Source organism: Chiloscyllium plagiosum, chromosome 7 (genome assembly GCF_004010195.1).
Source record: "Chiloscyllium plagiosum isolate BGI_BamShark_2017 chromosome 7, ASM401019v2, whole genome shotgun sequence".
Lineage (NCBI taxonomy): Eukaryota > Metazoa > Chordata > Chondrichthyes > Orectolobiformes > Hemiscylliidae > Chiloscyllium > Chiloscyllium plagiosum.
The window spans coordinates 22,506,905-22,534,302 of NC_057716.1; the positions used below are offsets into that span (position 1 = coordinate 22,506,905).

Genomic DNA, 27,398 nt, shown 5'->3' on the forward strand with positions numbered 1-27,398 from the left:
CTTTGCAGGACCTCATCTCTTTTCCTGCCTGTATCATTAGTACCGATATCAACCACAGCGTCTGGTTGCTCACCCTCCCTTTTTCAGAATATCCTGTGACTGCTCAGAGACATCCTCAACCCTGGCACCATGGAGGTAACATGCTATCCTGGAGTCTCGTTTGCAACACTGAAATGTCTATCTGTGCCCCTGACCCTACCACTACTGCTCGCCTACACTTCAACCCTCCCTGCTGTACAACACAGCCAGTCGTGGAGCCACAAGTCTAGCTGCTGCTGCTTTCTTCTGCAAGGCCATCTTGCAGAAGAAAGCAGCACAGAAACAGATGCCTCGGTCCTACTCATCCATGCTGACCAGATATCCTGATCTGACCTAGTCCCATTTCCTAACATTTGTCCCATGTCCCTCCAAACCCTTCCTATTCATATATCCATTCTGATGCCTTTTAAATGCTGTAATTGTACCAGCCTTCACCACTTCCTCTGGCAGCTCATTCCATACAGGCACCAAAGTCAAACTGGGATCAAATGTCATCCACATTCCATATGGTAAATGTTGAAGTTAGTTTCTGCTACTGAAGTTAGTGTCCGCTACTTTGGCTATCTTCCCACAGTGAGTTCAGGGTCCAGGCTACAACAAACTCAAATAACAAACACCCCGATAAACTTAAACCATAAATCCCCTTATGCTCCATCCATCTCCATGATGACGTAGCATGCTCTGGGATTTACCTGCATGGACCTTTATTCCTCATTCCTTCTTTGATCTGATTAAATAAATGGATTGCACAATCCTTCAGGGCTTACCGAATGCTTCAAAACTAAATTAACTCTAACTACCAAAGGAAAACATTTCTTTGTACTGCAATTAGTGAAATGATGTCAGATGCCATGTCTACTTAGCTACGCAAGCTCACCTGCTGGTTTATGAACTTACCTTCTAGACATTAGCCTGTTAAATCTACAATTCCTCAATGTTGTAAATGTAACAGACTTCCAGCTATGTTATAGCTGCATTTACTCCATTTTCTACAGTTAAGACTTTGTCCTAAAACAAAAAAGCTGTTTACTCATACACATAAGCCATGAACTAAGTATTTGCAATGGTACCCTCTCCAAGGCTAATCTATCCTTTGTGAAGGGCATTGCCTAGAACTTGACTTCCATTGTGTTGTTCATGTCTTTTGCTTCTTGTCCATATTTCACCTTACATAAGCGAGTTATTTTACATTTAGTCACAAACACAAGAACCCCAACCGTTTGGGAATGCGTCACTTAAATGCCAAGTCAATGAAATTCAATCACTATTTGTCTGTGTCTGCGTCATAATTGAGAGAGATCAGTCCTATTCCTGTATGACTACTGTAATTAGTCTCTCTGCAATGACATCAGTAGCCCCCTTTTTGATTTCGATGAAAATCAGACCACAAATAGTGTCACTCAGCTGAGTGAGCAACACCTGAAATGAGGTAGGATCATTAACAGAAATAAAGATAAAATGTAAGGGTTAAACTTACAGAGAACCTCTGATAAGGGTCCCACTTTATATTCGGTCCCATGCTTCTGGTACAAAGCATCAGCGGCCTTTCGCCCAACATTCATCTAGAAGATGGCAAAGAGGATGATCAAACAGGATAATGTTTAAATGTTTTTAAAGATAAAAACTTTTAAGTATTTTCTTCTTTTTGTCTCTCCATATTCGTAAATCTGGAATCAAAAGCTAGTAATGAATAATGGTGACCAGAATGACTGCCATTGATTGATGTAAAAACCTATTTCATTCACTAATCTGCCATCCTTACCTGGCCTGGCCTTCTTGGGACTCCAGACCCACAGCAATAAGATTAACTCTTAATTGTCCATTGCAATGTTCAACTCATGAGGCATTAGACATCCTACCCTCCTGGGGAATGTGAATAGAGTCAATTATACATAGATGATCTGCAGTCAGTTGCAAAGATCGAATTGATTGAAATATTGAATAGGTCAGCCTACTTTCAGGTGTATTTATTGAATCAAACAGGAGTGTTTGGTCTAAGTGTTTCACTGTATTGATCTTGGTGATTATAATGAATAGTCGAAAATTGTGGTGCTGAGAAAGCATAGCAGGTCAGCAGCATCCGAGGAGCAGGAGAATTGACTTTTCGGGCATAAGCCCTTCATCAGGAATGGTGGGGGGAGGGAGCTGAGAGATAAATAGGAGGGTAAGGGTGGGGGTGAGGGTGGGGGTAAGGTAGCTGGGAAGACGACCAGAATTGTATGCAATACTCCAAATGCGGCCTCAGGAGAGCTTTGTACAGCTGCAGCATGGCCTCATGATTCCGAAACTCAAGCCCTCCACTAATAAAAGCTAAAATGCTGTATGCCTTCTTAACAACCCTATCAACCTGGGTGGCAACTTTCAGGGATCTATGAACATAGAACATAGAACAATACAGAGGAGAACATGTCCTTCGGCACTCAATGTTGCGCCGACCTGTGAACTATTCTCAGCTTGTCCCCCGACACTATCCCATCATCATCCATGTGCTTATCTAAGGATTGTTTAAATCTCCCTAATGTGGCTGAGTTGACTACATTAGCAGGTAGGGCATTCCACGCCCTTACAACTCTCTGCGTAAAGAATCTGCCTCTGACATCTGTCTTAAATCTATCACCCCTCAATTTGTAGTTATGTCCCTTCGTACACACTGAAGTCGTCATCATAGCAAAAGCACTCTCACTGTCTACCCTATCTAATCCTCTGATCATCTTGTGTGTCTCTATCAAACCCCCTCTTAGCCTTCTTCTTGCCAATGAGAACAGACTCAAGTCTCTCAGCTTTCCTCATAAGACCTTCCCTCCAGACCAGGCAACATCCTGGTAAATATCCTCTGCACCTTTTCCAATGTTTCCACATCCTTCCTGAAATATGGGGACCAGAACTGTACACAATATTCCAAGTGTGGCCGCACTAGCATTTTGTAAAGTTGCAGCATGATATTGCAGCTTCAGAACTCAATCGCTCTATGAATAAAACCTAACACACCGTATGCCTTCTTAACAGCACTATCCACCTGGTGGCAACTTTCAGGGATCTACGTACATGGACTCCAAGATCCTTCTGCACATTCACACTACCAAGAATTTTTCCATTGACCCAGTACTCAGCCTTCCTGTTATTCTTCACAAAGTGCATCACCTTACATTTATCTGCATTGAACTCCATTTGCCACCTCTTAGCCCAATTCTGCAGTTTATCCAAGTCCCCCTGCAACCTGTAACATTCTTCCAAACTGTCCACTACTCTACTGACTTTAGTGTCGTCTGCAAATGTACTAATCCATCCACCTATGTCTGCGTATGAAAATAACATACAGCAGTGGTCCCAAAACAGATCCTTGTGGCACACCACTAGTAACTGGACTCCAGGCTGAATATTTTCCATCAACCACCACTCGCTGCCTTCTTACAGAAAGCCAGTTTCTAATCCAAACTGCTAAATCACCCTCAATTCCATGCCTCTGCATTTTCTCCAACAGCCTACCATGTGGAACCTTATCAAAGGCTTTACTGAAGTCCATGTATACCACGTCAACTGCCCAACCCTCATCTACATGCTTAGTCACCTTCTCAAAAAACTCAATGAGGTTTGTGAGACATGACCTGCCCTTGACAAAACCACGTTGACTATTTCCAATCAAATTATTGCTTGCTATATGATTATAAATCCTACCTCTTATAATCCTTTCCATAACTTTTCCTACAACAGACGTAAGGCTCACTGGTCTATAATTACCTTGGTCATCTCTCCTGCCCTTCTTAAACAAGGACACAACACTGCAATCCTCCAGTCCTCTGGTACTAAATCTGTAGACAATGATGACTCAAATATCAAAGCCAAAGGCTCTGCTATCTCCTCCCTAGCTTCCCAGAGAATCCTCGGATAAATTCCATCCAGCCCTGGGGACTTGTCTACTTTCACTCCTTCCAGAATTGACAACATCTGTTCGTAACTAACCTCGATCCTTTTCAGTCTTGTACCTCATTCTTCTCCTCAACAATGTTCGCATTTTCCTGAGTGAAAACCGATGAGAAATGTTTGTTTAGCACCTCTCCGATCTCCACAGGGTCCACAGTCAACTTCCCACTTCTGTCTTTGACAGGTCCTATTCCTACCCGAATCATCCTTTTATTCCTCGCATACCTACAGAAAGCATTAGGGTTCTCCTTTATTCTATTTATTAAAGACTGCTCATGTCCTCTCTTTGCTCTTCTTAACTCTCTCTTTAAATCTGCCCTAGCTGATCTGTAGCTCTCCATCTCTCCATCTGAACCATCTTGCCTCATCAACACAAAAGCCTCCTTCTTCTTCATAACTTGAGATGCAATTTCTGTAGTAAACCACGGTTCCCTTACCTTATCACTTCCTCCCTGCCTGACAGGGATATCAAGGACGCGCAATATCTGTTCCTTAAACCAGCTCCACAGTTCCATTGTCTGCATCCCCTGCATTTTGCTACCCCATTCTATGCATCCTAATTCTTGCCTAATCGCATTATAATTGCCTTTGCCCCATTGATAACTTTTGCCCTGTGGCATGTACCTATCCCTTTCCGTCGCCAAACTAAACGTAACTGAATTATGGTCACTCTCTCCAAAGTGCTCACCTACCACTAAATCAAATACCCGGCCTGGTTCATTACCAAGCACCAGGTCCAGTGTGGCCTCCTCTCTTGTCGGCCCTTCGACATACTGTGTCAGGAAACCCTCCCGTACACATTGGACAAAAACTGATCAATCCGATGTACTAGAGTTATAGCATTTCCAGTCAATGTTGGGGAAGTTAAAGTTCCCCATAATGACCATCCTGTTCCTTTCACTCCTACCCAGAATAATTTTGCTAATCCTCTCTTCCACCTCCCTGGAACTCTGCGGAGGCCTATAAAAAACTCCAAGCAGTGTGATAAAAGCAAATTACTGCCGGTGCTGGAATCTGAAACCAAAAGAGAAAACGCTGGATAATCACAGCAGGTCTGGCAGCATCTGTAAGGAGAGAAAAGAGCTGACGTTTCGAGTCTAACTGACCCTTTGTCAGAGCTTTGACAAAGGGTCAGTTAGACTCTAAACGACAGCTCTTTTCTCTCCTTACAGATGTTGCCAGACCTGCTGAAATTTTCCAGTGTTTTCTCTTTTGGTTCCAAACAGTGTGACCTCTCCTCTCCTGTTTCTAACCTCAGCCCACACTACCTCAGTAGACGAGTCCTCATCAAAAGTTCTCTCAGCCACTGTTATACTATCCTTGACTAACAAGGCCACGCCCACACCCCCCACCCCCAACCCCCTTTTACCTTCTTGCCTGTTCTTAATGAAAGATCTAAACCCTGGAACCTGCAACATCCATTCCTGATCCTGCTCTATCGATGTCTTCGAAATGGCCACAGCATCGAATTCCCAGGTACCTATCCATGCTGCAAGCTCACCTGCCTTATTTCGGATACTTCTGGCGTTGAAGTAAACACACTTCAAACCACTTTGCCGTCTGCCGTCACATTCCTGTGACCCTGAAATCCTGTCCCTGTTCTTCCTACTCTCATCCTCCTGTGCACTGCAACTACACCTCTGGTTCCCAGCCCCCTGCTGAGCTAGCTTAAACCCACCTGAATAACACCAACAAATTTCCCACCCAGGATATTAGTACCCCTCTGGTTCAAGTGAAGACCGTCCTGTTTGTACAAGTCCCACCTTCCCCAGAATGAGCCCCAATTATTCAAGAACCTGAAACCCTCCCTCCTGCACCATCCTTGCAGCCACGTGTTCAGCTGATATCTCTCCCTATTCCTTGCCTCGCTACCACGTGGCATGGGTAACAAACTAGAGATAACAACTCTATTTATTTTAGGTCTCAGCTTCCACCCTAGCTCGCTGAAATCCTGCCTTACATCCCTATCCCTCTTTCTACCTATGTCGTTAGTACCTACGTGGACAACGACTTGAGGCTGGTCACCCTCTCCCTTCAGGACCCCAAAGATACGATCCGAGACTTACGATCCAGCAGATGAGGGGAAGCAACACATCAACCGCGAGGCTCATTCATTCCCAACAAACCTTTCCGGGTGTGGAGAGTGGGTCGGTGGTGGGTGGTGGGTGGTGGGTGGTGGTGTGGACCTAACGAGGGAGTCATGGAGGGAATGGTTTCTGCCAAATTCCGATAGGGGTGGAGAGGGAAATATATCTCTTGTGTCGGAGTCTGATTGTAGGTGACGGAAATGGCGGAGGATAATGCACAGTATCCAGATATTAGTGGAGAGGAAGATGGGACTGGGAGGGTTCTATTCTTATTGTGGTTGGAAGGGTGGGGTTCAATGGTGGAGGTGCGGGAAGTTGAGGAGGTGCACTGGAGGGCATTGTTGATCAAGTGGGAAGGGAAGGGAAATTACAGTCCTTGAAATAGGAAGCCATTGGGGATGTCCTGGTGTGGCACCATCGCCCACCTTTTCCTCCATTCCATCAATTACTGTATCAGCGCCACCTCATGCTCCCACAAGGAGGTTGAACAGTTCATCAACTTCACTACCACCTTTCAACCTGACCTCAAGTTCACCTGGACCATCTCGGACACTTCCCTCCCCTTCCTGGGCCTCTCCATCTTCATCTCCGGCGACTGACACAACACAGACATTGACTTCAAACCCACCGACTCCCATTGCTACATGGACTACCCCTCCTCCCACCCCCAACCTCCTGTAAAAATGCTATCCCTAACTCCCAATTCCTCCACCTCTGCCATATCTGCTCCCAGGAGGAGTAATTCCACTTCAGGACATCCTAGATGGCCTCCTATTTCAAGGAATGTAAATTCCCCTCCCACAGGGTCAACAATGCTCTCTTGCGCATCTCCTCCACTTCCTACATCTCCGCCCTTGAACACCACCCCTCCAACCTCAACAAAAATAGAACACCCCTGGTCCTCACCTTCCACCCCACCAACCTCAGGATACAAGATATTATCCCCCGCTATTTCCACTACTGACAGTCAGACCTTACCACCAGAGATATATTTCCCTCTCCACCCCTATCAGCATTCCGCAGAGACCATGCCCTCCGTGATTCCCTTGTTAGATCCACACCGCCCACCAACCCACCCTCCACTCTCGGCACCTTCTCTTCCCCACCGCAAGAGGTTTAAATCTGCGCCCACACCTCCCCCTCACCTCCATCCAAGACTTCAAAAGATCTTTTCCCATCCAGCAGATATTTTCCTGCACATCCAAACACCTCATCTACTGTGTCCGTTGCTCCCAATGTAGTCTCCTCTACATTGGCGAGACAGGATGCTAACTCGAGGAATGCTTCAGAGAACATCTCTGGGACACACGCACCAAACAACCCCACTGCCCCGTGGCCGAACACTTCAACTGCCCCTCCTACTCCGCCAAGGACATGCAAGTCTGATCTCCAGCATCTGCAGTCCTCACTTTCTCCTAGTTGTAATGAATATTCTGGCTTATTAAATGATACAGAGGGGCTGCACTTACACATTATGCTCAACACAGTTCTCAATCCATAATCTGGGAATAACCATCTTTACCAGGGTTTCCAGAGAGCATTCACTGTAAGTAAAGGCCCTCTGTCCCAGTCAGGCTGATGCCTTACCTAAGGAGCATCTGGGTTAAATACGAAACAACGTAGACTCCCACCAGCCCCCTTCCCGAAGCCGCTGATGTTGATATCTCACCATTTCCTCATGGTTGTTGGCCGTTATGTTTTTGTATCCATAAGGGATAAGGATCATTTGACCGTAGGAGTGAAAGGTCAGGTAGCACAGTACATCACTTAGATGCTTATGGAGAAAAGCAGCAACTGCAGCAGTCTCTGGTTCAGACTCAGGTGCTGAACCACAGTAAGTGGTTGAACAGCAGTTTCTTGAAGCTCCAATACCTGTAACAAAAGATGACGTGCATGATTTCAAAGGAAAGCAACAAGTAGGTGTGTGCTTGCTTCTACCATTCTGGTCACTTGTGAATGCTGTACTACATTACTCAACCATTGGTAGCTGTGTACTCAGCTGCCTCGGCTCTAAGTGACTGTTCTCGAGACAAAGCAATCCTTGACTGAGTACAGCATCAACAAATGCAAGCAAGATTGAAGCCAATGGGAATGAAGGGGTAACTCTCTACTGGTTGGAGTCATGTGACCTACCGGAAAGATAGGAGGGAAGGAAAAGGTTGTGCAGTACCACTGTTAAAAAGAGATGAAAAGAGGACAATTGTGAGAGATGACCAAAGCTCGGATGTTGAGGAGTCCATTTGGGAGGATATAATTAACAGCAAACGAGAAAGGTCAAGGGTAAGAGTAGTGTACAGACCCAAAATTGTCGCCACATTGTATAAATCAACAAATAATAGGAGCTTGTAAAAATAATAATGGGTTATTACAGACAAGTTAAACAGGTATTTTGTATTACAAATTAAGCGTCATCACCATCACTTGAGAAGTAGTATTAACCAAACTACTGGGGCTAATGACAGATAAGTCCCCTGGGCCTGATGGTTTGCATCCTAGGATTTAAAAGGGGTAGCTACAGTGATAGTGGATGCATTGATTGTAACTTTCTAGAAATCCTTGGATACTGGAGAAGTGTGGGAGAATTAGAAAATTACCGATGTGTCATGCTTATTCAAAAACAGAGGAAGGCCAAAAGGCAATAGGCTAACATATACCGTTGGAAAAATTTTGGAATCAGTTTATTTGATGTGTTGTGTTTGGAGTCCCAGAAGGCATTTGACAAGGTTCCTTACAAAAGGTTAAGTCTTAGATGGAGGGATCATGGCGATGGATGTAGAATATTGACCAGGTTGGAGTACTGGCTGATGAGCAGGAAACAGCAAGCAGAATTCCACAAGGATGAGTGCTGGGATAGCGACTGTTCAGAATATATATTAACAGCTTGGAGAAATGAAATGAATGCACTGTAGCCAAATTGCAGATAACACAAAAATAGATGAAAAAGTAAGTTGTGAGATGGATACCAAGAGTTTGCAGAGAGATATTGATGGGTGAAGTAAGTGGGCAAAAACTTGGCAAATGGAGTATAACATGGGAAATGTGAAGTTGTTCATTTTGGAAGGTTGAACAAAAGAACAGAGTATTATTTGGATGTAGAAAAACTGTAGAAAGCTGCAATACAAAGAGATTTATGGTTGGGTGGGGGAACTTGTGCACAAAACACAGAAAGCTACTACATAGGTACAGCAGGTAATCAGGAAGGTGAATGGACTGTTGGCCGTTATTTCAGTGGGATTGGAGAATGCAAAGTCTGACTGCAACTGTACCAAGTGTTAGTGAGACCACATAAGCAGTACTGTGAGCAATTTTGGTCTCCTTGTCGAGAGAAAGATATTACTTCATTGGAGGTAGCTCAGGCAAGGCTCACTAGGATGATCCCTATGATGATCCCCAGTATGGAAGAATTTTCTATGAGCAAAGCCTAAACAGGATGGGATTCCACACACTGGAACTGAGGAGAATGAGAGGTGATCTCATTGAGACATGTCGGATTCTTAAGGGGCTTGTCAGGGTAAGTGTTGAGAGGATGTTTCCCCTCATGGGAGATTCTAGGACGAGAGGGCACAGTCTCAGAATAAAATAGTGCCAGTTTAAAACTGAGATAGGGAGGAGGTTATTCTCTCAGAAGGTTGTGATACTTTGGAACTCCTTGCCACAGAGAGCTCCAGGACAGAGTCCTTATCTGTATTTATGGCTAGAATGGATAGACTCTTGATCAGCCGGGGAATCAAGGATTATGCGGAAAGGGCAGGCAAGTGGATGTGAGGAATGGCTGATGAGCCATTTCGTATTGAATGGAGGAGCAGACTTGAGGGGCTGAATGGCCTACTCCTTTTCTTGGTTCTTATGGTCTTATTGTCTATTGTCTTATTTAAGTGTAATTTTAAAAAATCTGTTGACTATTCCCAGTGGTTTCTGTTCTTAGTTCAGATTCCAACACATGCTCTGCATCATGGTACCAACTAGTGGTGATTCATGGTTGGGATACAGTACGGTCACCCATCCTCTTTTCTGGACATTTTTAATCAACCTGCTCAAAAATGTTATGACACACCTCTGGAGCAAATGGGACTTGAACCCAGGACTTCTGGCTCCAAGGTACGGACAGTGCTACTGCACTACAAATGTCCTTACAATCCTCTTTTCCCACCTTGTAAAATAAAACTTTAGTCAGGTTGGAGAAGCCCTGGTGGCGCAAAAAGAAAATCAAATAGCCATAAGCCTTGCAAAAGTGGAATGGACACTTACCAAAATGAAATCAAAATCTTGTTCTCAAGACTAATAGAAAATACACACAGGTGTCATAGAGATGGGCTATTTGGCCCATCCATGTGCTCCAACCCCTGTGGTGCCCACCAGTCTCTAAAGGCCTCTATTGTGCCAGTGAACATTGCATACTCGCTCGCAATGAACACCTGAGGCATGGACATAACCACAGAGAAGGAGACTGTCCTATCAGCAGTGCTGGAGGATAAGCCAATATTGATTCTTAACGAGAAGAGGCACTTGTCTTGCACATGATGGAATCCTCTTGCAAGGATGCCTGCCTTGAAGAAGTTTTCCTCCTCTCTCTACAAGAATTTCAGTGAGTCCCTCTCCCACTGCAACTCCCAGGTCATTTCCTCTGCCCTGAAGCTCTTTAACCATGTCGTGAAACAAACTTGACTCTAGGCTACTTTCTCCCCATCCCCACCCTCCTCTAGCTTATCTCTCCATGCTTCAGACTCTCTGCCTTTATTCCTGATGAAGAGCTTTTGCCCGAAACGTCGATTTTGCTGCTCCTTGGATGCTGCCTGAACTGCTGTGCTCTTCCAGCACCACTAATCTAGAATCTGGTTTCCAGCATCTGCAGTCATTGTTTTTACCTTGCACATGATGGAGCCTACTGCATGACAGAAATAGGTAAAAGTTATGTCTCCTCCCTATTGGAAAGATGTTGTGAAACTTGAAAGGGTTCAGAAAAGATTTACAAGGATGTTGCCAGGGTTGGAGGGTTTGAGCTACAGGGAGAGGCTGAACAGGCTGGGGTTGTTTTCCCTGGAGCATCAGAGGCTGAGGGGTGACCTTACAGAGATTTACAAAATTATGAGGGGCATGGATAGGATAAATAGGCAAAGTTTTTTCCCTGAGGTCTGGGAATCCAGAACTAGAGGGTATAGGTTTAGGGTGAGAGAGGAAAGATATAAAAGAGACCTAAGGGGCAACTTTTTCACACAGAGGGTGGTACGTGTATGGAATGAGCTGCCAGAGGATGTGGTGGAGGCTGGTACAATTACAACATTTAAAAAGCGTTTGGATGGGTATATGAATAGAAAGGGTTTGGAGGGATGTGGGCCGGGTGCCAGCTGGTGGGACTAGATTGGGTTGGGATATCTGGTCAGCATGGGCAGGTTGGACCGAAGGGTCTGTTTCCATGCTGTACATTACAGAGACTATCAAGAGCATGGTAGGACTCGACTTTCTCTCTGTCAGGACCTTGGGCTGGACCACCTCCCCTTGAAAGACGATAAGATATTGTCATATTGGATGGAGGTTCATGCAGCTTCAACATTATCTTGTTTGAAATCATTACCATATACAATACTCTGCTGTACAGAAATTTGGAGATAGGCACAGACAGTATGGGAATTTTACTTACTGCACCATTCTATATTAAAATTCCTGTTGAGATCAGTGCCCAAACAAGTGCTGCTTTGACACGGTGACATTGATTTTCTCCATAAGCGGTCCTAGAGATAGAAAAGGACACAGAAACGGTGAACTAGACTGTGACACATTTCACCGAATTGCCTTTGAAAGCATTTTGCGCCAGCAAGGTAATGATGCATGATCCAGGAGCATACTTACTGTAGTCCAGGAATTAACATAACCATCAATATTCAGAACTGGCAGAATGTAAAAGTCAATGTGCTGGAGGAATCGGTCTGTTTGAGGATCTGCAGTGTAGGTCTGTAATATCTGGCATACACACAAAAGTTAGATCATGAAAAGTTCATCCTGATTGCAATTAATGCTATCAATGATTGGAGACTCTGTTTCAACAATCAGCAAGTGCTCCATTCCTCAGCACTGCTGACATTTCTCATCATGTAAAAATAATAATTTAAAGAGTATAATTCTATGTGTTAATAATAGTATATTGGAATTTGTCGCTCTTGTACGTCTCGCTGTTAATCTAGCAGACTATCTCACAGTTTCAAAGTAATGCCTTTCTATAAGGAGCAGCCACTTTCTCTACATGTGTTGGCAATACGTGTGACCCTAAAATTAACAAAACCCTCAGCAAGATTGCAAGCTACGCAAGAAAGATTCGCTCTGTCAGCCATTGCAATGTTTACATCATTCTGAAACCAGGTTTATTATTTGTCATTCAGTCTGGATCTCAGTTCCCATTTCTCGAGACTTGGCCTCACCAGTGTCCAGAGGGTTTGAACCTGAGTGTTTCTGTGGTAGATCTCCAGTAAGGGGACACTGACCTCCTTCACAAACCACTGGCAGAAAGCAGGAGCAATCCACTCCCTGGCGTGAATTCCGCAATCCATCCAGATAATCTTCTTGGGTTTATCAGATCTTCGACTGATCTGCAAACAAAACAGATGGAAGATGAAGGGGCCACTGGTTCTGAGTTCAGTTTGTGTGGGGTGATTGGGATCACAGCATCTCGCAGGAGGAAGAATGATGTGTAGCAAAGGCTCTGGTGCCAGTGGGATAGAATGACAGACATTTGCCAACTGGAAATTTTCAGTGTCCACTCAGAGACAAATATTTTGGCTGGAGGAACCTTTGTAGAGGACATAAATAACCTTGTTACAAACTTTAGGTTTGTTGCTGTCTGGATGATATCTATTGTCTTGAAATGGTTCTATGAGCATTTCTATTAAATGATTTAAGAGGATAAAAGAGCTTGCGATTCAAAAATTTCACTGAGCTCCCGTGAAGCAATGTTCTCTCCATCTTTCTAACTGATAACAAACAAAGTAAGACTCTGAAAAGTCATCCTACAGGTACATCAAGCAATTAGAGAAGGGGTAAGAGAAAAGGAGTCCGTCATTTAGGACTAAGACACGGATGCCCCTATATTGAGCGTATTTAAGGTTGAGATGGACAGGCTGTTGGTCTTTCAGGGAATGAAGTAACCTGGACATTGGCAGGAAAAAGGATTTGAAATTTAAAACTGACCATGACCATGGTGAATTGCAGTGCAGACTCAAAGGATGAAATGGTCTGCTCCGTCTCATTTGGGTATCATTGCCCATCCCCATTTGGCCTTGAGGAGCTATGGCAAGCTTAAACCTCTGCAGTCAGTTTGCTGTGAGTAGACCCAAAAGGGAGGGAGTTCCAAGATTCTGACCTGGCAATGCTGAAAGAACAACAGGACGATGACCGGTTTGGAGGAGAACTTGCACTTGGTGGTGTTCCCATGAATCTGCTCCCCTTGAACTTCTAGATGGTAATGATCATGGCTTTGGAAGATGCTGTCTCACGTGCCTTAGCCAATTTATGCAATGCACCTTGTACTTGGTACACACTGCAGCTACTGAACATCGGAGGTGACGGGAGTTGGATGTTTGTGAATGTGGAGTCAATCAAGTATCCTGGATGCTGTCAAGCTTCTTGATTGTTACTGGAGCTGTACTCATCCAGGCAACTGGACAGTACTCAATCACACTCCTGACTTGTGCCTTGTAGATGGTGGAGAGGCTTTCGAGGAGTCAGGAAATACGTTACTTTCTACAGTATTCCTAACCTCTGACCTACTGCTGTAACCTCTGTGTTTATGTGGTGAGTCCAGTTAAGTTTCCGGTCAATGGTAACCCACAGGATGTTGACATTTAGTGATGTAATACCATTGAATGTCAAGGGGCAATGGTTAGATTCTCTCTTATTGGAGATAGTCATTGTCTGGTACTTGTGAGATGTGATTATTACTTGCCACTTGCCAACCCAAGTCTGGATATTGTCCAAGTCTTGCTGCATTTGGTCATGGACTGATGTAATGGGGAGACATGGTGCTACTATTAAAACCTTATTCATCTGACATCCCAAGACTTTAGCTCAAATCCAGGCATGATCGTGTGGAACATATGTTCAACTTTGAATATCTGGTTGGCATGGACAGGTTAGATTGAAGGGTCTGTTTCTACGCTGTACATCTCTATAAATTCTGTACAGGATGTTCAACACAAATTGTACAGAAATCCTAGTCTTCCAGTTCTAATCATTAACTGAGCCCAGACAGACATGTTAAATGTCTTTGTTCACACAATTCCAATACCTAATCTCAACTTCTTTTACATTGCTGTCAGGTACTCCAACTATTTCAGTAATTGGGAAGGTGACTGAGATGGTTCAAGGATAGGAAGTATGAGAAATTCTGTAGCCACATGGATGCAGCAGGATCAGTGAGCTGCTATGTGGTGAAGTCCATTGCCAGGACAATTATTGGTAAGGGAGGTTATGAGAGGGCTAGTAATGAGATAAAATAGGAGGCAGAACATTTAAATACACTCTCTGAATACCTTCAGATAATACATTGGCCGTTTCTGGTAGGTTATCCCCAGTAGATGCTGTGTCACCAGCTCCTTATAGTTTTCCTTCATTTCTTCCATCCACTGGTAGATCTGAGTGTTTGAGAAAGAAACAGTGAAAGATTTTTTGAAGTATTAAAGGGAAAAGATTCAATTCTTTCCTCTTACGTAAGACTTACCTCTTCCATTGGGTGATACTTGGTGTAGCTATGTGCTCCAGTGTCGAAAGGCTGCTTATCCTCTCTCTGTATCTGCCTGTCCAGGAGATCTTGAATATTCTGTGTCAGAACGCTGATTAATAAGAACGAGACACATTTTTGCATAGGGTTACAGAGGCTACATGGACCCCACCACCCATGCCAGTAATTATGTTCCACTCGAAAAGCCTCCCTCCATGTGACCCTTTACCCTTATCTGCTTGCCCAGTTTCATCTTAAATGCATCTGTACCATTCACTTCAACCACTCACTGGAACTGAGCGTTCCACATTCTCCTTATTTCTTAGGTAATGTAGCTGCTTCAGAATTCCCTATTGGATTCTTTGGTGACTATCTTATATTGAATGCCTTTAGTTAAACTCTCCCCCACAAGTGGCAATTTTCTCTCTGCATCCACTCAAATAAAACCTTTCACAGTTTTAAAGACTTTGGTTGGGTCACCCTTTGGCCCTTCTCTCAACAGGAAAGAGATCCATTTCTGGATATCTAAACCCACACATAAGGAGGAATGGCTCCTCCTTTCCATTCTAAATTGACCCCCTCTAATTCTAAGGCTGTGCCCATGGGTCCTAGTATCTGCACCTGACGGAAACAATTTCCCAGCATCCACCCTTTCTAAGCCATGCATTATCTTGTAAGTTTCTATTAGATCCCCCCTTAAACCTTCTAAACTCTAATGAATACAATCCCAGGATCCTCAGCTGTTCATCGTATGTTAGGCTTAACATTCCAGGGATCATCCGTGTGAATCTCCCCTGGACACGCTCGTGCCAGTATGTCCTTCTTGAGGTGTGGGGCCCAAAACTGGACACAATATTCTAAATGGAGCCTAACCAGAGCTTTATAAAGTCTCAGTAGCAGGTCGCTGCTTTTACATTCCAACCCTCTTGAGATAAACATTGCTGGTGTTCTGCCTGTGAATCTTCTCTGAAGCCTTGCCAGTGTCTCAATATTTTTTAAAATTCTAAACAGTACTGCAAACAGTACTGTACAACAAAAGGTAAGTATGGCGGTTTAGATTGGATTACTTACAGTATGGAAACAGGCCCTTTGGCCCAACAAGTCCACACCGACCCTCCGAACTGCAACCCACCCAGACCCATTCCCCTACATTTACGCCAGACTAATGCACCTAACACTACAGGCAATTTAGCACGGCCAATTCACCTAACCTGCACATTTTTTGGACTGTGGGAGGAAACCCGAGCACCAGGAGGAAACCCACGCAAGACACACTGAGAATATGCAAACTCCACACAGACAGTTGCCTGAGTTGCTAGAGATCTGAAAGAGAAACAAAACGTGCAGGAGAAACTCTGAGGTCTGGCAACATCTGTGGACAGATTGTACAGCCAGAGTGTGATGGGCCTGTGGAATTCATTGTTACGGAGTGCAGTGGAGGCCGGAATGTTAAATGTCTTCAAGGCAGAGATTGATAAATTCTGAACCACAAGGAATTAAAGGATACGGTGAGAGTGCGGGCAAGTGGTATTGAAATACCCATCAGCCATGATTGAATGGTGGAGTGGACTCGATAGGCCGAATGGCCTTACTTCCACTCCTATGTCTTATGGTCTTATGTTCTCATGTGTGAGTTTAGATATCCAGAAACGTTGATAGACTGGATCTCTTTATAGAGCCTTATAGTGCTAGGGACTATGGTAAATATGAATATATAACTACAAAATAATACATGTAGGGGTATTGCGTAAGTGTAAAGCCTGGATTCTGTGCTCAAGTCAGCCTTGTGTGACTGCGGCCTGCCAGGTGACAAAAGATGAAGAAAGTTGACCACAGCACAATGTGAGGGTCTGCAGCAATCCAGAAGACAATTGTGGCAGAGTATGATTGGTTAAGGGGATATAATGTCAGCTTAGTGCAATTGGATATGCTAATGTATTTGTGCATTAGAAGTATTAGGAGTAGACAAGACCTTATAATGCAGCTGCAGGTTGATTGAGACCAGCATACCCCACTAGGGGCAGAATCTACCTCAAATGCTCACCAAGCGACCACTGCTGAACAACCCTTTCCTGAGGGGACCCTGGAAGTGGGGACAGGCAGGCCCCACTGCTACACCTTTGGGACTGGGAACAAGACAGCAGATTACATCCTGTCACAATTCAAGGTATGTGCTCAGAATAATGTTAGAAAGGGAATATTGACGCCTTTAGGTCACATACCAGTGCTCAAAGGACCGTTTAAACATTGGGTGATTGTCTATGTGGACATGATAAAGATAGTGAGAGGGAAAAGATATATGTTGGTGGTGATTAATAGATTGGGTTGAGGCAACACCCTCTGAAGACTGAGGTGCTAGAACGGTTGTGAAATTCTTTTAACAAATGAGCAGAGATCAATGTTATAGGCAATGCCCCAATGCAATTACACCTTGTAGAAGGGAATGCTGCCTCGTAAATGACGAGGCAGCATTCCTCAACTGTGCTAGCAATGCGCCCTATTGTCTATATTGGTGTATGTTGTACCAGGCTTCTCCCCAAATTGATCAAAGTGAACTCATCCGAAAATGAAATTACAATCCTCATTCATCTACCAGCAAAGACAACGGAAATTACCAATATAGGCCCTTGGCCTCCTTCACTATCTGGGCTTTGAGTGTCTCACATGGCGTGGTGACGTCCTGGTTGGCCACTTTGTGAGAAGGTGCACCCGGGCATGGGATGTCACACCCAGTGTAGTGCCTGTTGCAGGTGTCGCACTCCCAGGTCATGCATTGGATGCCCAGCTTATCTCGTTAGCAGAATCTTGGTGGTTACATGGCATGGAAGGGGCTCTGAGGCCAACACTTCCCCTGAAATGAGGAGCCACCTGCACCTGAGTGATGCTACTACAACATATTGCTATCTCCCCGAAGGCTCAGTTTAGCACACCACTTTAACAAATACTATATCACCATAGGAGAGATTATGTCCCTGACCTGGCGATCCGCATTGACAGTATAGGGTGGCCAAAGGGCATCCCTAATGAATTCAAGGCCAGAAACAAGATTGCTGCGGGCTGGGAAATACTTATCCCAGCCATTGGTGTTAGCAAAAATGCTGAATGGATTCATTAAATTCACTATAACCAGCAGAGGTTTATTAATTACACTGATGATGCCCTCTCAGCGTTAGGTGAGCAGTTGGATGCAACCAGCAAAATGTCATGGCAAAATAAGCAGGTCTTGGGCTAGCTGTTGGCTGAGAAAGGTGGTGTCTGTGTAATGTTTGGGGGCCGTTTACTAAGACAATGGATAAGCTGAGAAGTCTGAGAACAGAGCTTAAGGAAAATGCGGGGTCTGGTCATCAGTTCTTTGACTGGTTAGACAGCGTCTTGGGATGTTGGGAAGGGGGCTTGGTTTGCCAAGATTGGAATCGTTGCTGCTATTGAGTTACTAGTCCTTGCTGTTGTGCTATACTGTGCTTTATCTCTCACTGAGTCTTCTTTAGTGCGCATTGCTGAACAGCAACTCCTCGTCATGCCGGTCTGTTCAGAGTTGTCTCCCATCACAGAAAAGGTTCCAATGCTCTATTATTATGACTCGCTTTCCACTGAAGTGTAGATGGTTTGTGGGCACATGTCGTTTTGCATTTTTCTTTTCCTATTTCTTTTTTCTTAGACTTCATCTGTAAGGGTTTCTGGGTCATTTTTCCTGTTCTAGACAATGGGGGACGGGTTTTTAGCTCAGATACTCCAGGGATAGAGGAAGAACCATTTGAGAACTGAACCCCTAAATTTTCTTCTGCCCTCTTCCGGACGGCAGCTACATAAGTTGGGTTCTGAAGGTCTAGCGTGATTGTGTTCTTTCTTTGTGTGAGACCAATAAATCTCAAAGGATGGAAAATATGAATATATAACTACAAAGTAATACATGTTGAGATGTTGCATAAGTATAAGGTCTGGGTTGTGTGCTTGAGTCAGCCTAGCGTGACTGCGGCCTGTCAGGTGACAAAAGGTAAAGAAAGATAACCATGGCACAAGGTGATGGTCTGCAGCAATCCAGAAGGCAATTGTGGCAGAGTCTGATTAGTTTAGGGGATATAATGTAGGCTTAGTGCGAGTGGTTATGCTAATGTAATGGGGACAGGGCGTGGCTTTTAGAACAACATAACTTTAGAGTACTCTCGCTGTTCAGGGGCTTTTGGAGTTGGCTTCTCTGATGGTCACAGCTTTTGTTTGCAAGTAAAGGTTTATCATCTTGAGGAATTCTCTGCATCTCCTGGTCATTCCTAAAAGGTGGTCTCAACCACAACAGGGCCTGGGATTGATTCCAGCCACAGGCGACTGTCCATGTGGAGTTTGTACATTTTCCCTGTATCTGCGTGGATTTCTTCTGAGTGCTCCAGTTTCCTCCCACAGTCCAAAAATGTGTAGGTCAGCTGGATTGAACATGGTAAATTGTCCATAGCATGCAGAGATGTACAGGCAAGTTGGGTTAGCCTTGGGAAACGCAGGGCTACAGAGGTAAGGGAGTGGGTCTGGATGAGATGCTCTTTGGAGGGCTGGTGTGAACTCAATGGGGCAAATGGCCTACTTCCATACTGTAGAGTTTCTATGTGCCAGACCTGCTGAATTTCTCCAAAGAGTTTGGCATTACTAAAGTTTAGTATAGGTGTAGCAAAAACCTTTAAGTTTTATTACATCAGAAAAAAAGCCTAGAGCTTGGTTTGTTAATTTCACAGTCTTGCTAGCCTGTGGTGCAAATTTTAATGACGTGCTCTCAGGGATCCCTGTGCTCCTCTGCCCCAAAATGATTTACACCGTTTTCTATTTATTCCTTCATGGGATTTGGGTGTCTGTAGCATTTATTGTCCATCCTTAATTGTACCAACTTCTCAAGGGAAATTAGGAATGGGCAACAACCGCTGATCTAGCCAGAGACACACACATCCCATGAAAGAAGAATGAAGGCAGTAAGTGTGACCTATTCTTCCTCCCAAAACATACTTCCTCACAGTTATCGGCAATGAATTTCATTTGACAATTACTTGCCCATGCGTAAGTTCATTAATGTCCTTCTGCAATTTGCTGCAATCCTTCTTAATATGGGGTCTTAGAAAATAGGAGAAGGAGTAGATATTGGGCCCCTCAAGTCTGCTGTTTAACTGGCTTATCCTCTAACTCTTTGCCAATTTCCTGGACGATCCCCATATCTCTGGATATCTTGAAAGAAAGGAATCTATTGATCTACGTCATGAATTGATTATACCCCACCCAATTTGGAAAATGGGGAATGGCCAGCTATCACAGTGTAAGAATGATAAGAACAATGCTGCAGCACTTGTCTTGTGATCTGATCATGTGTAAAGTGGCTGCGTGAGCAACACTGCAGTAAGATAAAACAAATTTACTATCACTTGATCATTCAGAGTTACACCTACTTGTATTGGATGGCCCTTTTCTTCAGTTCACCTCTGACTGTGCCGAGTGCTGAGGCTGGAACCCGAGCATGAATCTCACCCTGAGGTTGAATTCCCTCCAGGATCTGCGATCTCCATAACTCGATCTGTGCAAAATATCACAACATAAGATCCTCGGGAATTGTAAAAACAATGATAATATGATCATTTCATATCACCCTTATCTGCAACATTTAACAACCTATTTCTACACGGGGCCATTAACATCAGGAATCTAAGACATTGTCTTATTTAAAATCCTGCCCAAAAACATATTCCAAAATGTAAGGAAGCTCCACCCATATAAATAAAAATAGCATTCTGTCCTCGTTTACAATGATGCAGGGATGACACACAAACAAAGAATGCCATGCTGCCATTCAGTAGGATAACCCCTGATCTCGTTTTAACCTCATCTCTACATTCCTGCATATCCCCCCAATAATCTTCCATTCCCTTGATAATCAAGAATCTATCTACCTCTGCCTTAAAAAAACAGTTAAAGATTCTGCATCCACTGCCTCTTGAAGAAGGGAATTCCTAAGACTCGCAATATTCTGGGAGAAAAACATAGTTCTTCTTTTCTATTTCAAACGGGCTCCCCTTTATTTTTAAACTATGACTCCTCGATATAGATTTTCACACAAGAGGCAACATCCTTTCAACATTGACCCAGTTATGTCCTCTCGGGGTCTTATATATTTCAACTAAGCCACTTCTGACTCTTGTAAACTCGAGGCCTGACTAGCCTTTCTTCATAAGGCATTCCACTCATTCCAGATGTTAGTCTGATAAACCATCACTGAACTGCTTCCAATACATTAGCATTCTTCTATATGCACAGTGACTACTGCTGTGCACAGTACTTCAGTTGCGGTCCCACCCATGCATCAAAGCATAATTTCCCTACTCTTGCATTCAACTCTCTTGCAATGAAATGTAATATAATTAGATTGCCCTTTCAGAATTCTCTTCAGAAGTGCTTTTCACTGTTCTGTCCTCATGTCATATTATGTCATTTGGTATCAAGCATCTGACTATACTCCTATGGTACTACTGTATCCAATCCTAATGGGTACCCATGGAGATGACCTCAACCGGGACCTTGGGTTCATGTCACACTATGGGTGCACTGCACCACACACGCACGCACAAACACGCACGCGCACGCGCACGCGCACGCACACACACACACACACACATACACACACACACACAAACTCCTACAGACCCATACATTCATGCAGACCCTCTCTCATACACAAGCTCTCTCTCACACGCTGATATGTACACACCCCCACTCACACCCCCACATGCACATTCTCACGAACTTATACCCCTTTATACTCACACTCGCACACATACACATACACACTCTCTCACAGACTCTCATACCCTCCCACACACACACCCACATGCACACCATACACATATAGGTTTGTGGATGAATTTGTACTTGCAGAACTATATTTTATTTTGCTCAAAAACTGCACGAATCCATGTAAGATTCTGGAAATCCCTTTTTTAGAAATAGAATCAATTTGAACACTGGAGCACAGACAGCCTCCAACAGGACACCTTACACCTTCAATGCATTATCTAAGCTGACATGTCACCTATTCTTAAAATTAATTTGAGAATGAACTTTAAAAGAAAAGTTTTGCCATTTACATATGAAAGAACTGAAACCAACATGATCATTCTAAAAGATGAGCGACTTAACAAACAATCCAGGTCTTTTTCAATATATAATTTCAGTTACATCACACTGTAAACTTTTGCTATAAATTCTGTGTCTTACAATCTTATACTCCACAACCACCTGATGAAGGAGCAGCGCTCCGAAAGCTAGTGCTTCCAAATGAACCTGTAGGACTATAACCTGGTGTTGTGTGATTTTTTAAACTTTGTACACCCCAGTCCAACACCGGCATCTCCACATCAATCCTAATTGGACATAGACAATGAGCCCGACAATACCTGGACAGTTCATTCAGAAGCCCATCTTGTTTATTCTTGTCACAAAAAAAAAGCAAGCATCAGAATGTCAATTCTACATGGTAAATGCCGATCAGGTTGCACAAACGCATTCTGTAACCTACCAACTCTTCCTCTGCCAGTTCCATTAGAAACTCCATCTGCTTGGAATCTGTAGGGGTGAATCGGAACAATTGGTCCCTGAAATGAGAGGAGAAGTTCCTTTTCACAATTCCTATTTTCTTCTGATTTGTAATACATTAATTAATAACCCCTCTCCCCCGTAGCAGGAATCATTTGGCCAGACATCCTGGCTGTTGAGTGTTTGAGGGGTAGCGAAGGGAGCCTCACCAATACAACACCTTTCAAAGTAAATTAGGAAGTGCTTTTTTTTGCATTTATCTATTTTTAACAGGCTGCACAATACACCTGCTGAGCAGTCATCCAGTAACTGCAATGTGTTATCCAGAGGTGAGTCAGCCAATTCACATTATTGTCGTATCTTTCTGTGAGAGGATGTGTCAACTTCAAACTGTATAACTCCCATCAGTCAGAAGTCACACAACATCTGGTTATAGTCCAACAGGTTTATTTGAAATGTTGTGTGATTTCCACTTTGTCCACGCCAGTCCAACACTGGCACCTCTACTTAGAGATTCCATCAAGGAATTAAGGAGTGTAGCTACAAGTTAGTGGAAACACTGGTAGTTATAATCCAAGAATTCTTAGTTTCTGGAAAAGTCCCAGAGAATTGGAAAACTGTCAATGTAATTCCATTTTTTAAAAAGAGCAGGAGACAAAAAAAAACATAACTATAGGCCACAAACTTAAACAGAAATTCAGGAAAAGCTCAGCAAGTGTGGCAGCATCTGTGGAAAGAAATCAGAGTTAACGTTTTGGGTCCAGTGACCCTTCCTTAGAACAATTGTTAGCTTGGAAAATGTTGGTTTTTAATGCAGAAGTTAGAGTGGGAGAGGGTCTAAGGAATAAATGATAGGTGGAGAGAGAGCCCAAAGAGAGAGATGGACAATTGGACAAGCAAGGAATGGATAACGATCTGGCTAGGAGGATGAATGGCTATCAATGGGGACTGTTAGTGGCTAATAGTCTTATATAGACTTAATTATAGGCCAGTTAGAGCCCTCACTAACTTTTCATTATATTTATTTTATTCTTTCAACAATTTTGGGTCCTGATCAAAATGTTCTGCACACACTTTGTCACTGGAGAAGGGCATTATGTTTAAACAGATCGCACAAGCTGACAATTAACTTGGTCAATGCCTGAGAACTGATTCTAGCAAGTCTTGAAAAGACCTTTTACTCCAGAAGGCAGATGCTGAATAGTAACTTGGACTTGGTAAAGGAGATGGCCAGTCTGTCAGGGAGTGGTCAGAGTTTGAATTGGGTTTTGGACTGCTGTCGATGCTACATCATGAAGATTTGAAAGCTCTTAGCCTAACCTCCATACCAACTCTTAGAAGCTCAGAGATTAGAAAACTGAGTTAAAACTATCATTTCTGCCTGTGGAACAACGCACTGTGAAAATCACTCAAGTAATCTGCCAATTTTGTTCACATCTTTTATTTATCTGTTAATTGCATTTGCTTGTCTGACTGTTTTTGGCACAAATGGGGTTGAAAACAAAGGTTTGGGATTGAAAGCATAGACCAGTTACTTTGTTGTTTCATGTTGCTCTGCCTAAGTTACTATATCGTTAACAAATTGCTAAGATATTTATTTAAGACACAAACTGACGTCTAGAATTGATTATTTGCAGTGTCAGGGATTGTTTATTTTAAAAGTCTGCTTAGGCTCTTGGGAAGTCTTAATTTTACTGTGTTGCGAATACAGAGATGGAAAGGCTGATTTGGCTTGGCTGTCCATCTCTGTATTGTAACAATCTGTATTCATTAGTGTTATGAGGAAAAGATTGTGGGCAAGGATCCAGTTGCGTTGAGGGAAAAATGCATTTGCTCATTCAGCAGCAGTTACTTACAGCAGGACACAGTGAAGGTGTTTGGCACAACCTCTGATTCACCAAGCTTCCAACGTCAGTCCCTTCATTCCAGCGTGTGTGTTACAAGATCCCAGCTGAACAAGCAGTTAACCTCTCCTGAAATTAAGTTTATCACTGCCCGTCCTAATATCTTTTCATATGGGTCGCTGTCTAATTCTGCTTTATGAATTTCCTGGGCGGTCCCTCAGAATGTTCTATTACATTAAAGGTGCTATCCTTGCACCTTGCTAAATGTAAGGTGTGTTCAGTATTAATTGAGAATGTTATTCAGGCCAGGATACCTATAGCCCTTTAGGAAATTTTACATTCAATCTAAATGAAGAGACAGTGATGTTGAGTTTTTCATCCGCTTAAGAACTATCATGTCTATTGGTTTATGCTTAACTTCCTACTTTCTTGTGGCTGTCCTCTAGGACACCCCATAGAGCCAAAGTGACACCCACAAATCATGCTTGAAAAAATGGGAAGGTTTACTAAGGTAAGTGTTATGAATTTGAAGTGTCTACTGTACGTTTAAGAGAGAATGAATGCTGTTCTGCACTGAGAGCTCAGAAGGGCAGTCTCAGGGTGTACTGGAAAAATGAAAATATCTAACATTTGACTGTGAAATAGATACCTGAGTTCGTTGCTGTTTTGACAACAATTCAAATTTAACCAATCAATTTAAATTATGTCCAAGGATACTAAAACCCAATTGAGTTTCAATTTATTGTTTTGCCAACATTGAGCCAATGAGACGATCTGATATTGGGGATGTAAAAAAGGCAGGCATTTTGAAAATTGCAGACAGACCAACTGCCATTGAGAGAAATCCAAGAAATTAGGAAACACTCTCTATCAAAGGTACCTTTTCATATGAAACACCTTCACAGGAAAAAGAAAGAATATGGCCCAAGAAGATCTTCAGCTGGAAGATGAAAGGCACCAAAGATGACAGCCACACATGAAAAGCTTATATCTCTTACTGCCAGAGGAAGTGGGGGAGGCTGGTACAATTGCAACATTTAAAAGGCATCTGGATAGGTATATGAATAGGAAGGGTTTAGAGGGATATGGGCCAAGTGCTGGCAGGTGGGACTAGGTTGGGTTGGGATATCTGTTTGGCATGGATGGGTTGGACTGAAGGGTCTGCTTCCATGCTGTACATCTCTATGACTCTATGACAGCTGTTGTATGGTTTAGAAATTAAGTTGATGTAATTTTAATAAGTGTCTTATCGGAACAGCATAGTATTACAGAGTTGGAGACAGGTAATAAGCAGTTAAGAGAAAGGGGAGCTTAGAATTCTGAATAGCTGTTGTTTAATGTTCACTTTAAGAGTAAAGAATAAATTGCTATTACTTTCTTTAAATAGTGGAATTTGGGAGTTCTCCGTCACTCATATTTTAACAGATTACGAGGTGAGATGAGCCTTTCTGGGGTTTAGCTTAATTAGCAGAGGGGTTCACTGCCATATCGTAACATAAGGCATCAGCTTGCTTTGGCGTTCAATCAGTAAGGTGAGTGATTTGAACTTCTGCGTCATTTTTATGTCATTTCATGATTCTACCTATAGTCCACTGAAATTCATGGGATGATTCCAACTTTGTGGAGTTTTCACATTCTTCCCATGTCTCTGTGGGTTTCTGTTGGGTGCTCTGGTTTCTTCCTAAGGATGCGCAGGTCCGATGGATTGGGTATGCTCAATTGCCTCTTAGTGTCCAGCGATGAGCAGGTCAGGTGGATTAGCCATAGGAAATGCAGGTTACAGGGATAGGGTGGGTCTGGATGGGATGTTCTTCAGAGGGTTGGTGCAGCCCCATTGGGCTGAATGGTCCCTAGCTGCACTGAAGGGATTCTATGGCTCCTTGTGAGTGTTTGTTGCCCATTCCTTACAGCATTTCAACTGACTGGTTGTAGACCAGACAGAGAGCAGATTTCTTTCCTGAAGGAGAATTGGTGAATCATATATTTTCTTTCACAGAGCAATTACTGACTTCATAGTCACCAGCCCTGAAATTAGTAATATTTCAGATTTATTCACTAAGTTTCAGTTCCACCAGCTGCCAGAAATGGGAATTGAGCCCATGCTCCCGACTGCCTTAGCCTGGGAGTCTGGTTAAAATCCAAAGCCAATCTGTCAGTCTATGTATATAGAGATTATTTTGTTGAACTTAATATCTAATCTGTTTATTTATACAGAAAGGTCACGCAGTTTTGTTTTGGTTTCCTAATTGTAGGAGATGCCATAAATTGCAATCGTATTGGAGGTGGTTCTGTTTTGGTCATTAGTGTTGAGTAGAATGCAGCTTGCTCAGTGCACAATATGTAAAAGACAGGACAGAAAAGTCTGCGGCTTTATTTTTTTACAGTTTTCGCTGCTTCCTATAAGATTATAGAATCCTTACAGGGCAGAAACAGGCCATTTGACGCATTGAGTCCACACCAACCCTCTGAAGAATATCCCACCCAGACCAACTTCTCTAGCCGATCCCTGTAGCCCTGCTGTGAGTCTGTAAAATCATGTAATTCCTTCAGATCTCCGGTCCATGCCCACAGGTTGACACTTTCCATGTGGTCCTGAGGTGCTCTCCAATGTAAGTTCTAATTTTGACAATCGTGACACCACAATTTAAGCCAATACTTCTGTGTAATGCCTCAGCTGAAAGCCAACTTCTCCAAAGAAAAATATATTTAACTTACCCATTGTATTGAGCCTGGAAATATCCAGAGGTCAAAGGGAATATCCCCAGGATAAAGATACACTTTATCCACCACTGCATAGTATTCGTAAATAGATTCCCCTAGGACTTTCACAAACTCTCACTGAAGGATTTGGAAACCGAGAGCTGTGTAGAGCACAGGGTCTGATAAAACTATCAGCCGCCACGCATGCCCCACGCCCACATTCTTAACCCACAAACAACCAAATTGCAGCTTCTTCTCATTGTAAATAAAGACAATGGAAGACTAGATTAACTTCAGCTATGTGGAAAAGGCAGGAAAGCTATCCTCGAAAGCAGAGAAATTTAAATGCAGTTCAAATTAATGCATTCAAAATTATGGAAGGTTTTGATTGATTGGGTTTGGAGAGACATTTTTCCAGTGGCAGAAGAGTTGTGAACCAGAGGACACTGACCTAAGATAATCAACAAAGGAGATTGAGGGGAGATGAGAAGAATTTTTTTTTGAAGTCTGAAGGGGAATCAGAAGCAGATTCGATCATAGCTT

General features: G+C 43.3%; 1 protein-coding gene across 2 annotated transcripts in view; it reads right to left on the minus strand.

Moving 5' to 3' along the window:
• cpo (carboxypeptidase O) overlaps positions 1–27,030 on the minus strand; it is a 36,713-nt gene extending 9,683 nt beyond the window's left edge. Inside the window, exons 1-10 of one of the 2 annotated variants that reach the window (XM_043693242.1) lie at positions 26,871–27,030; positions 22,295–22,370; positions 20,175–20,299; positions 14,755–14,866; positions 14,567–14,668; positions 12,524–12,628; positions 11,895–12,005; positions 11,686–11,776; positions 7,717–7,919; positions 1,517–1,601 (exon numbers count right to left, since the gene is read on the minus strand). In XM_043693242.1, the coding sequence (XP_043549177.1) occupies positions 1,517–1,601; positions 7,717–7,919; positions 11,686–11,776; positions 11,895–12,005; positions 12,524–12,628; positions 14,567–14,668; positions 14,755–14,866; positions 20,175–20,299; positions 22,295–22,370; positions 26,871–26,950 (1,090 nt within the window). In that variant the 5' untranslated portion in view covers positions 26,951–27,030. The remainder of the gene's footprint in view (positions 1–1,516; positions 1,602–7,716; positions 7,920–11,685; positions 11,777–11,894; positions 12,006–12,523; positions 12,629–14,566; positions 14,669–14,754; positions 14,867–20,174; positions 20,300–22,294; positions 22,371–26,870) is intronic. The other variant, XM_043693243.1, reaches the window with a different exon arrangement.
• Between the last annotated feature and the right edge of the window lie 368 nt (positions 27,031–27,398).